Here is a 12760-nt window from a genome sequence, read left to right as displayed (position 1 = left end):
GTGGGGCACTCCGGGCTTTGGCTCCAAACGGTACGCGCTTGGACGCTTGGCTGTCCGAAGCTGTCCGGACCCCGTGACCTCACTTCCCTGAGGCGACCCAGAGAGGACGCGTGTCGCGTCTCCGGGGTGAGTTGGGCTTGGAGGGAGCCAGGCACCGGTCGGAGGCGAACCCGGGAGAGGCGCCCGAGGCGGGGTGAGCACTGGGGCAAGGTTCCTCGGGCTCAGATCGGGCACACAGAGCGCGGAGCCGCGAGGCCGGGAGGGCAAAGGCCAAGGTCAGCTGCTTCCCGCCCCCCGCGGGGCCCAAGCAACTGTCCCGGCCACCGCCCCCCCTCCCCGGGCAGGGCTCCATGTTGGCGAAGGGGTCCCCTCCCCACATCGGTGCTCCCCGCCCACTCCCGCGCCCCCAGACTCACCCTCTCCGGTGTACAGGTGGCCCGCGGCGCCCACCAACAGCGCGGCCAGGGCCACCAGCAGCGGCGCGGCCGCCGCCCCCCACCGGCCCCCGGCGCCCATGGCTGCGGGAGCGAGGGGTCCCCGCGGATCAGAGCGCGCGGCGCCCGCCCGCGGGGGTCATGCTCTGAGGCGGCCACCCGAGAGGCGCTGGGGGCCGCGCGTCCTTCTCTTCCACGCCCGCGGCCAGCCGGCTGCAGCCCCCGCCCGGGAGGACCCTGGAGACGGCCCCGGGAAGGGCGCGCGGCCTCTGCCGCTGCAGATACGGAGCCTAGGCCCTGCGGTGGCAGCCCCGGCCCCTGGCCACTGCGGCCCGGGCCCAGTCCGGGGATCTCAAGGGCCGGAGCTCCGCGCTGCGCCCCGGCCTCCCGGCTCTCAGCGGTGCGCGCTCTGGGGCGCGATCGGCGGACTCCAGGACAGAGAGACGCGCGGGCGGACGGACGCGCTGACGGGCGGGCGGGCACCTGGGCGGGCGGGTGGCGGGTGGCGGGTGGCGGGCGGGCGGCGCGAGCCGGGGCTGCTCGGGCCCGTAAACAACGCGGCCCGTCAGCTGGGCCCCGGGCGGGTCGCAGGAAAAGGTGGCGCGGATCTGGCCTCGGAAGGGACTCGGCGCCCGGGAGAGGCCTGGGAGAGGGAGGGAAAAACCGGCAGAGGGAGGTGCCACCCGGCCCCGCCCCGCCCGCCTCCCCGAGTTGGCCCCTCGTGGGGGGCCCCCGGGCGCGCCCTAACCAAGGGGGCGCCCCAGATGCCCTCCCGGCCCAAGCGCCAGCCTGAGCAGGCTCTGGGGTCGTCCCGGGTGCCCGCCCCTGCGAGACAGATCCTGTCTTTCTCTACCATTTTGCTATTTTGTTCATCACAGGCTTTGGGGGAGGATTCATTTTTATTTTTAAAAAATATTGCATTAAAATATTATTGATCTTGGTGAATTGGTTTTTTTGGCACTCCCTTAAATTCTGCAGCCTGAGCGACTTAGTGCCTGACTTGCCTCACCCTAGTCAGGGCCCAGCTAGCGACACTCGTCCCAGAGGTCCCGCCCTGCGAGCGCCCCCGCCCAGCGGCGTGACCCACACCAGGCCCCTGGGGACTGCCACGTGCCCGCGCGCTGCGGCTGGCTAGGGAGGCCCCTCGGCTCGGCCCGTGCTTCTAGGTGGAGAAATGACACCTGGGGAAATGTGCCGAAAATCCTAAAAGAGCAAACCAGGCTCTAGAAACCTTGGCTAGGGCGCAGGTGGCCACAGCCGATTTTCAATACGGAGACCAGTCCATATGTGTTTGAACGTCTAGCAATGTCGTTCACGAATACCGCATGAGAACGGTCAACCTCCTCTTACCGTGGGGGAGGCAGGGGCCTTAAGTACAGGAAAGTCAGCACCCCTCACTTCCTGTGTGGTCTTGGACCGATGCCTTTACTATCTCTCTGGGTCTGCCTCACCTGTAGAATGGGTTTGAGGATACCTGCATGGCAGATTTGGGGAAGTGCATGGCAAATAAAACTTAGGAAAGCACCCAGCACAGCCCTAGCCCAAAGCATTCATTCTTCCTCTATTGTTTAAATAAAGTTTGCCCGGAGCTGGGCCCACTGTTCTCCGACAGGCAAGAACCTATTCTTGCCGTTCCCCCTACCTGTAACACTTCAGCCTGGCTTCACCTCTCACTGCCTATGAGCCTTCCCTGGCCACACCTAGCAAATCCTCACCCAATCGCTTGTTCCCTTCCCCTGTAATTTTCTCTCTCTCCTTCCTTCCTTCCTTCCTTCCTTCCTTCCTTCCTTCCTTCCTTCCTTCCTTCCTTCCTTCCTTCCTTCCTTCCTTCCTTCCTTCCTTCCCTCCTTCCTTCCTTCTTTTCTTTTCTTCTTCTTTCCTTCCTTCCTTCCCTCCCTCCCTCCCTCCTTCCTTCCTTCCTTCCTTCCTTTTTCTTTCTTTCTTTCTTTCTTTCTTTCTTTCTTTCTTTCTTTCTTTCTTTCTTTCTTTCTTTCCTTTCTTTCATGAATGACAGGGTCTGCGTCTGTCACCCTGGCTAGAGTGCAGTGGCATCATCATATCTGACTGCAGCCGTAATGCCTGGACTCAAAGGATCCTCCTGCCTCAGCCTCTAGAGTAGCTGGGACTACAGGCATGTGCCACCATGCCTGGCTAATTTTTTTGTGTTATTTATTTATTTATTTATTTATTTTGAGACAGAGTCTCACTCTGTCACCAAGGCTAGAGTGCCGTGGCATCACCCTAGCTCACAGCAACCTCAGACTCCTGGGCTCAAGCGATCCTCTCGCCTCAGCCTCCCAACGTGCTGGGATTACAGGCATGAGCCACCACACCTGGCCATCTTTTTTCATCACATGCCAATCTCTACTGGAAATTCTTATTTATTATTTTGTGTATCTTCTGCCCTCCCCAGGAAGGCAGAAATCGCATTAGTCTTGTTCACTGCTTAAGCCCTGTGCCTGACATATCTGTTGGTTACTAAATATTTGTTGAATGGAAGAATCAACAAGACGTAAGTAATAAGGGATTTGCGGTAAGCAAATCGAGCATGATCCATTTCCTTGTAGAGCTCACGAGTTTGTGGGAGAGAGAGCCATGAGATAATCGTGTGTTATGAATTGGGTGCGGATAGGGAAAGATTGGCTGAGGAAGTGATTTTGACCCGAAATCTAAACAAGAGGAGAAGCCAGCCAGGGAAGCCTCCTGTAAGTGTTCCAGGTAGAGGGAACAGCATGTGTGAAGGCCCAGAGGATGGTGGGTTTGCATTATTACAACTGAACCATGCACTGTGGCTGTAGAAAGATAAGAGAAGAAACTGGAGCTGTGGGCAGGAAATATAGTTGACCGTTGAACAGCACAGGTTTGAAGCATGCAGGTCCACTTATATGTAGATTTTTTTCAGTAAACATATTGCAAAAGATTTTGAAGGTTTGCAACAATTTAAAAAAACCCAAAGATGAACCATGTAGCCTAGAAATATAGAAAAAAATTCAGAAAATCTTAGATATGTCATGAATGCCTAAAATACATGTAGATGCTAGTTTAGTGTATCATTTACTACTATAAAAATATACACAAATCTACAGGGTGTCCCAAAAATGGCCATACATGGGGAAAATGGGAAATTGTAGCCAAATGTACCTTTATTTATAAAATATTCATTACAAAAATTTTCCTTTGGGAAGGAAAAATACATAATGCCATTCCTAATCAAGAGAAATGTGAACAAACATAAAGATGCAGTATTAAATCACAACTGCATAAAATTGACTGTAGTGTATACGGACTACTGTAATAATTTTGTAGCCACCTACTGTTGCTATTGTGGTGAGCTCAAATGTTGGCATTACCTGCTTGAAATGGCACGTGACACTAAATATCTCCCCGTGAGCGGTTTGGCTCTCTAGGAAATTGCATATTGCAGTAAAAAAAGTAATCTCTTGTGGTTCTTGCGTTATTTTTCATCCTGTTTTGTGCAATACCATAATCCCTGAATAACACCACGGGACTTCTATGGACTGTCACTAGTGACGTTGGAAGTGTTCCCAAGAAGCAGAGAAAAATCATAGCATTACAAGAAAAAGTTGAATTGCTTGATACGTGCTGTAGATTGAGGTCTGTAGCTGCAATTAATTGTGCATTTCAGACATCTAATTCATTTTGTAAACAGACGATGTAAACTTGTGATATTGATAAATGCAGGACTGTGAATGTATTTTCTCTTCCTTATGATTTTCTTAATAGCATTTTCTTTTCTCTAGCTTACTTTACTGTTAAGAATACAGTATATAATATACACAACATACAAAACGTGTTCATTGACTGCTTATGTTCTTGGTAAAGATTCCAGTCAACAGTAGGCTATTAGTAGTTAAGTTTTGGGGGAGTCAAAAGTTATATGCATCCCATTCCAGCAGCTGCAAAAATAGAAAATAAGTAAATAAATAAAAGGCCGGGTGCTTTGGCTTACACCTGTAATCCCAGCACTCTGGGAGTCTGAGGCGGGAGGATCGCTCGAGGTCAGGGAGTTCAAGACCAGCCTGAGCAAGAACGAGACCCTGTCTCTACTAAAAATAGAAAGAAATGATCTGAACAGCTAAAAAAATATATATAGAAAAAAATTAGCTGGGCATGGTGGCGCATGCCTGTAGTCCCAGCTACTCGGGAGGCTGAGGCAGAAGCATTTCTTAAGCCCAGGAGTTTGAGGTTGCTGTGAGCTAGGCTGACCCCACGGCACTCACTCTAGCCTGGGCAACAGAGCAAGACTCTGTCTCCAAAAAAAAAAAAGAAAAGAAGTAAATAAATAAAAGGCTGGGCGCAATGGCTCATGTCTGTAATCCTCGCACTCTGGGAGGCCGAGGTGGGAAGATGGCTTGAGCTCAGGAGTTCAAGACCAGCCTGAGCAAGAGCAAGACCCATCTCTACTAAAATTAGAAAAAATTACTGGGCATCCTGGCAAGCACCTGTAGTCGCAGCTACTCAGGAAGCTGAGGCAGGAGGATTGCTTGAGCCCAGAAGTTTGGCGTTGCTGTGAGCTACGATTATGCCACTCTACTCAGGGCGACAGAGCAAGACTGACTCAAAACAAATAAATACATTAAATTAAATTGTTATGTGCAGATTTCTGACTGTGTGGGGGTCGGTACCCAAAACCCCTGCATTGTTCGATAGTCAACTGTAGAAGGTGCAGGACTTCGAATATGCCATGTTAAGATTTGCTTTTTTTTTTTTTAAATTTTAACCTGAAAGCAACAGGGAACCACTAGAAGTCCAACATGGGTCTCACTGGGCTAAAATCAAGGTGTGGCAGAGCTGGTCCCTTCTGGGGGTTCCTGGGGACAACCCATCTCCCGCCTTTTCCAGCATCTAGGGGCCACTGTATCCTTCTGCTCAAGGTCCTTCCTCCACCTTCAGAGCCAGCAGCGCAGCATCTTCCAGTCTCTCTACCTCCGACCCTCCTGCCCCCTCGTATGAGGACCCTGTAATGACATTAGACCACATAGATGATCTAGGATGATCTCCTCTCTCAAGTACTTAACTCAATCCCATCTGCAAATTGCCTTTTGCCGTATAAGGTGACGTATTCACAGATTCCAGAGATTTGGGGGGACTATTATTCTGTCTACCATACCCATCACCCTGGTCAATCTCTAATACGTTACATTGTTTTATTTTCTCATGGTATTTATTACTCTGAAGAATGTTTGTCTATTTAATTGTTCCTTTTTTTTTGTCTCCCCCACCACTAAGATGTGAGATTCATGAGAGCAAGTATTTGTTTAATTTAATTTGTTTAATTCATAGCTGTCCTCCTGGTGCCTGGCACATAATAAGAGTTTGATATGACTCAGTTGAATGAATGAATAGTGTGAACAAAATAAAATTGCTTATAGACTTCATGTGATCAGCATTAGGTAAGATGCAGAATAAAGGATTGCACCTTTCTTTCAACCTTAGTTCACTGGGGCTGCTCTAACAAAATAACATAGACCGGGTGGTTTATAAACAACACAAATTTATTTCTCATGGTTTAGAGACGGGGAAGTCCAAGATCAAGATGCTAGCAGATTCAGGTGTCTGGTGAGCGCACTTCCTAGTTCATAAACTGCTGTCTTTTTGCTGGATCCTCACCGCTTAGAAGGTGTGAGGGAGATCTCGAGGTCTCCTTTTCTAAGAACACTAATTCCATTCACAAGGGCTCTGCCACAACCTGTCACCGCCCAAAGGCCCTGTCTCCAAATGTCATCGCCTTGGGGATTAGGTTTTAACATATAAATTTTGGAGGGAAAACAAAACATTTAGCTTATATATAGCACTTTTTCAAGTTTGATTTTGTTTTCCTTAACCAATACTTTTATAGTGTATGTTTCATGCCAGGCATTCAGGAGTTTAAGGACACAATCACTCAGGCCAATCTTGGACAGCGCAACACTCTGATGCCACTTGCTGTTCCCTCCTGGAGTTGGTGGGTAGGAATTTACCATTTAGTAGCTCTCAGTCAAGCAGTTGTAATTTCGTAAAAGCTGCCCATAATATCTGATGTAAAAACCTGCAGTGTTGAAGACATCTGTGTCTAATTACAAAGTAGCTTGACTAGAATCAAAGCAATAAACATCCTGACCACGACAAGGTTAGAGATTTTAATTGTGTGCCAGACCTTTCATGGGACAGAATGAAGTGTCGCAGATTTGTGGCAAACAGCCGGGCATTTCAAATTCCATCTAGCCAATAGACCTCTCCAAATTAGGACGATCTTTAAAGGGCCAGACACACGCAAGACAAAGATGTTTCCCCAGTTATTCATAATGTACACTCTGTGGTAGCTACTTCAAGTGCCGGTAAGTGCGTGATGGAAAATCTAGACTTGTACAGAAATCTCTCAAGCCTGGGTGGCACTTTTTACCTCTTTGAATACTTTGAATGGCAATTATCAGCTGAAAACTTGATAAACTCCCTTTGAGGGCCACAGGGAAAGAAATGAAGGGTGACCAAGAACTGACTTCTAGAAACTGTGCTCTGATGTAAAATCCACAGTTGATTCTGCAGAAATGTTCTCCTAGTGGGATAGAGGAAGAGGGACCTGTCTGAGGGAATTAAAAGGGAGATGCAGGTATCCCTCTGCCATAGGAGGCCCCTGTGGAGGGAGAAGTTGGCTTTGCCCCTGAATCAGCAACACCTGCATTCATTCATCACCTACTGCATACCCTGCTCTGATGGCAACCTGGGGAATTCAGTAGTATCATAGATTGGGTCCTCCCAAAAGAAGGTCCCAAGCCAAGGATTTGGAAGCAAGGACTTATTAACAGGGAACTCCCAGGAGAAGTTAGGGAGGGAACAGGGGAGGCAGGATAGGGAAGGAAAAAAAGACATAAGAGAGGGATTCCAAGTGAAGTCCCAGCTTGGCCTCAGCCCGACCTCCTGGGCCGCTCTGGAATGTACGTTACAGCTCAGGGTTTGTTGTGCCTCCACGGAAGGGAGGTGGGCTTTGGACAGTCCTTGTCTATGGGCCATGCCAGATGAGGCAGATGGCAGGGGGACTTCCAGACATGCTGGCTCACCTATGAGAGTGGCTACTCCAGAGCCCAAGGGCAGCTCTGAAGGCCACGGCCATGAGCCCCTAGAGCTGGGCAATGAGCTTGGGCAGACACCAGCAACTCCACTTTCAAGAATGCTGTGCCACTTATTTGGAGTGTGATCCTGAGCAAGTCACTTCACTTCTTTAGCCCTCCCTTCCCTCATCTTTAAAATGGCACCTACCTTGTACATTCTATCTGCAAACATTGAGCACCTACTGTCTGCTGGGACTAGGCATCTAGAGGTGAACTAAGCCATCAAAACTTCCCTTTTCTCAATATAGCCATATGAAACACAGTCTGGAGGTGTCTCAGAAAAATAATGCTAGAACTATATTGTACGACCCAGCAGTCCCACTGTGGGGCATATATCCAAAGGAAATGAAACCAGTGTGTCCAAGAGATATCTGCATCTCTATGTTCATGGCAGCATTATTCACAATAGGCGAGATATAGAATCGACTTGAGTGCCCATCACCAGGTGGGTAGATAAAGAAATGTGGTCTACATGCACAATGGAATACTATTTAGCCTTATAAAAAAAGGAAATCCTGCCCTTTGCAACATGAATGAATGTGGAGGACATTATGTTAAGTGAAATTAGCCAGGCACAGAAAGACAAATGCAAATTATCTCACTCACATGCGGCACCTAAAAATGTCCAACTCATAGAAGCAGAGATTAGAATGGTGGGTACCAGAGGCTGGGAGATTGGAGAATTGAGAAGATGTTGGTCAAAGGCTCTAAAATTTCAGTTAGACAAGAAGAATCACTTCAAGAGATCTATTGTACAACCTGGTGACTATAGTTAATAACAACGTAATGTATCCTTGCAAATTGCTAAAGGAATAGATTTGCAATGTTCTCACCACCCAAAAAATAAGAATATGAGGTCATGTATATGTCAATTAGCTTGATTTAGCCATCCCAATATACATATTTCAAAACATCATATTGCACACCATCAATATATATAATTTTTATTTGCCAATATTTTTTAAAAAAACCTCCCTTTTGTCATGCAGGTTTGAAGAAAGAAACACAATAAACAAAATAAAGACCTAACATGCACAGTCCATTGGGCTGGAATGTACACTGTGGAGAAAAATAAAACAGGGACAGAGGTTGCCAGTAGTGCAATTTTATTTTATTTGTTTGTTTGTTTATTGATTTATTTTGAGACAGAGTCTCCTTCTCTTGCTCAGGCTAGAGTGCCGTGGCATCAGCCTAACTGACATCAACCTTAAACTCCTGGGCTCAAGGAATCCTACTGCCTCAGCCTCCTGAGTAGCTGGGACTACAGGTGCGCACCACCATGCCTGGGTAAATTTTTTTCTAATTTTATCTGCCCAGCTAATTTTTTTTCTATTTTTAGTAGAGATGGGGTCTCACTCTTGCTCAGGCTGGTCTTGAACTCCTGACCTCAAGCGATGCTTCTGCCTCAGCCTCCCAGAGTGCTAGGATTACAGGCACGAGCCACCGTGAGCAGCCAAGTGGTGCAATTTTAAATAGGGACATCTGGGAAGTCTTCTCTGATGTGGCGACATTTGAGCAGAGATCTGAGGGTGGAGAGAGAGGGAATTCTCAGGGTAGCTGGGGAAAAGCATTCCAGAAAGAGGGAACAGATGGTGCAAAGGCCCTGAGGCAGGGAGGTGCCTGGCATGTTGGCAGAACCAGAGGAGGCTGGTGTGGCTGAAGGAGAATGGGTTAGTGAGAGAAGGTTAGTGGAGACAGGTAAAGGGGCAAATCTCAGACACCACATGGCTTCACGGGCCATTGTAAAGACTCGCATCCAACCTCCCAAATCTATCATGAGGATTGTATGAGTTCGTAGAGGCAGTGCACTTAACACAGAACCTGGCATGCATTATAGCAAATGTTCCGGAAATACTGGCCAGGGATTATTTCTTGAGACCATCCACAAGAAGGAAAAAAAAAAAACAGAAAAGAGGCTTCTGTACATTGCAATGAAGAAATGAACCATCACAAACAGCTCCAGTAATAAAGTCATCATCTTCCACTGTCACCACCAGATTATCGACAGCCAACAAGGCTTCTAAAACCCAGCCCTGGCTTCACAGCTCTTGAGTCTGTCTGAGACCTCAATGCATGTTCCAAACCCAAGAGGAGCTGAAGGTCAGTATTGAAGTCACATCCTCTATCCGCCTGCCTGCAGGGCAAGGCCAAAACAAACAGTTGCTGATAAGCTAACTCTATTCTGAGTAGAGAAGGGTTGGATTATCACCCGGACTGCCCTGCCCTAAATGGAAAGGTACTTCCCTCTCCTTGGCCCAGAGATGTAAGCGCTCTCACTAGCACAGAAGAAAGGAAAGAAAGAAAGAAAGAAAGAAAGAAAGAAAGAAAGAAAGAAAGAAAGAAAGAAAGAAAGAAAGAAAGAAAGAAAGAAAGAAAGAAAGAAAGAAAGAAAGAAAGAAAAACAGAGAAAGAGAGAAAGAGAGGAAGAAAGAGAAAGAGAAAAAGAAAGAAAGAAAGGAAGAAAGAAAGGAAGGAAGGAAGGAAGGAGGCAGGGAGGGAGAAAGGAAAGACGAAAAGAAAGGAGTAAGGAGGGACAGAAGGGAGGAAAGAGAAAGAAAAGAAAGAAAGAGAAAGAAAAGAGGGAGGGAGGGAAGGAACGAAGGGAGGGAGGGAGGGAGGAAGAAAGGACCCCAAGGAGTTCATTCATTTAGAATAAGATTGCTCAGTCTCTGCATTGCTGATGCTTGGGGATGCATAACTCTTTGTGTAGAGCCATCCTGTGCATTGGAAGACATAAAAGAGTATCTCTCACCTTTACCCACCGGGTACCAGAAGCAGTTCTACCCCACCACCATTGCCAAGTGTCCCCTGGGAGGCAAAATCCCCCCTAGTTGAGAAACACTAGGTTAGGATAATGCTAGCTCTTGCATCAGATAAACCCCAACATTTTAGATGTTTATTGTTCAAGTATGTGACAGCCTCTGTCCAGCCCTCAGTTTCCACGCCTGTCAACCAGTGCTCCTGGTTGATGGATGCTGACTCAGGGATGCAACCTCCTCCCACCTTATACCTCTGATATCCCTAGAATCTTTGCTTGTATCTGTGGTAGCATCACTTGAAAGAGAAAAAGGAAAGAAAACATGTCAACTGTCCATCAGCAGGGGAGGAGGTAAGTAAATACTGAAGAACAGTCACACCTTAGACAGGAGTCCTCAGCCTATGGTGAGCTGTATAATTATTTCATTATATATTACAAGGTAACAATAGTAGAAATAGAGTGCACAATAAACGTAATGTGCTTGAATCATCCCAAAAATATCCCCTTTGTGTTCCCCGGTCCCTGGAAAAATTGTCTTCCATGAAAACAGTCCTTGGTGCCAAAAAGATTGAGGACCACTGCCTTAGAACAAGCATCAGCTGGTCACCTGTTTTTGTAAATAAAGTTTTATCAGCACAGAGACATGCCTGTTCATTGCCATATTGTCTCCGGCTGCTTTCCTGCTATGGCAGCAGAATTGAGTAGTTACAAGAGAGACCATATAATCTGTAAAACCTAAAATATTTGCTCTCTGGGTCCTTGAAAAAAAAGTTTTCCTCGTCCTGATGTAGAATATCATACTATCCTTAAATGCAGCATCGTAAGTCTTCTTTTCCATGTAAGAACATGGAAAAAGAAATAAGATCTATTCATGTGTTTAAAAGTTGCAAAGGGCTGGGCATGGTGGCTCACGCTTGTAATCCCAGCACTCTGAGAGGCCAAGACAGGAGGGTCGCTTGAGCTCAGGAGTTCAAGACCAGCCTGAGCAAGAGTGAGATCCCTTCTCTACTAAAAATGGAAAAATTAGCTGGGCGTCATGGTACACACCCGCATTCCCAGCTACTGGGGAGGCTGAGGCAGGAGGGTTGCTTGAGCCCAGGAGTTGGGGGTTGCAGTGAGCTGTAATGATGCCACTTCACTCTAGCTGGGGTGACAGAGCGAGACTCTGTCTCAAGTAAAAATAAAAAGAATAAAAAGAATTTGGATTTGACTATTGCATGATTTTTCCTCCATTTCTTCCACAAATAAAAGGAGCAGAACAAAATTGGGGTGAAGAACAGTAAAATGAAAGAGGATAGTTTTAGAGGAACCACATCAACATGTGATACAAAAAGTACCTTAAGAGTCAGGTTAGAAATCTCAGGAGGGGCTCTAAGAAAACTGTCTAAAGATGGAAATTTAAGGACCATGTATAGGGGAGCAAATTTACAAATTACTGGGAGAAGGGTTGTTGAAGGGAAACATAGAAAAATATCCCAAAGGCAAGTTATGGTTGCTCTGGGAATAGGAAAATGAAGTTTGTCATTGTCAAGAGGCTGCTCTACTGAGGACTCTTCCCAGGGCCCCCTTCACGTCCTTGTTCCTCAGGCTGTAGACGAAGGGGTTCAGCAAGGCGGTGACCACAGTGTACATCACCGAGGCAATGGAGCTTCCCTGGGAAGAAGGGGACACAGAAGAACTGAAGTAGACCCCAAGTCCTGTTCCATAGAACAAGCAGACCACACAGAGGTGAGACCCACAGGTGGGAAATGCTTTATTCTTGCCTGCAGTGGAGGACATGCTCATTAAGGAGGAGAGAATTTTAGAGTAGGAGTAGAGGATCCCCATGACGGGAAACACACCCAGCAACACAGCCGACAGGTACAAGTACATGTTATTGATGAAGGTGTCAGAGTGGGCCACCTTGAGATCCTGCGCCAGCTCACAGAAGAAATGTGGGACTTCTGTGGCCCTGGGGAATGTCAGCCTCCTTATCAGTAAGACGTGAACCAGGACAACCTGGGACATGATGAACCAAGATATCAGAACCAGGAGGCCACAGAAGCGTGTGTTTATGATGACCGTGTGCACAGGGGGTGGCAGATGGCCACAAACTGGTCATAGGCCATCATGGTCAGAAGCATATCATACACACAAACAAAAAGCAGAGCAAGAGACATCTGTGTCAGGCAGCCCCCACAGGAAATGACTCTGCTGTGAGTTAGGATGTCCACAGTCATCTTGGGGATGGTGGTGGAGGTGAAACAGATGTCAACGAAAGACAGGTTGGAGAGGAAGAAGTACATGGGGGTGTGCAGGTGGGAGTCAGAGCTGACGGCCAGGATGATGAGCAGGTTCCTGAGCACCGTGACCAGGTACATGGACAGGAACAGCCCAAAGAAAATGGGCTGCATTTCAGGATCCTCTGAGAGACCCAAGAGGAAGAATTCTGAGAATTCTGTGTAGTTTTTTGCCTCCAT

At 47.6% G+C, this 12760-nt stretch overlaps 1 protein-coding gene and 1 pseudogene across 4 annotated transcripts in view; both read right to left on the bottom strand.

Moving 5' to 3' along the window:
- The window catches only part of INSR (insulin receptor), a 119448-nt gene extending 118530 nt beyond the window's left edge, over nucleotides 1-918 (bottom strand). For all 4 annotated transcript variants that reach the window (XM_045548421.1, XM_045548431.1, XM_045548440.1 and 1 more), the window contains exon 1: nucleotides 417-918. In XM_045548421.1, the coding sequence (XP_045404377.1) occupies nucleotides 417-516 (100 nt within the window). In that variant the 5' untranslated portion in view covers nucleotides 517-918. The remainder of the gene's footprint in view (nucleotides 1-416) is intronic.
- A 10910-nt stretch (nucleotides 919-11828) lies between these two features.
- On the bottom strand, nucleotides 11829-12760 carry LOC123635844 (annotated as a pseudogene).

This window comes from Lemur catta, chromosome 1 (assembly GCF_020740605.2).
Source record: "Lemur catta isolate mLemCat1 chromosome 1, mLemCat1.pri, whole genome shotgun sequence".
NCBI classification, from domain to species: domain Eukaryota; kingdom Metazoa; phylum Chordata; class Mammalia; order Primates; family Lemuridae; genus Lemur; species Lemur catta.
This window is presented reverse-complemented; position numbering and strand designations above follow the sequence as displayed.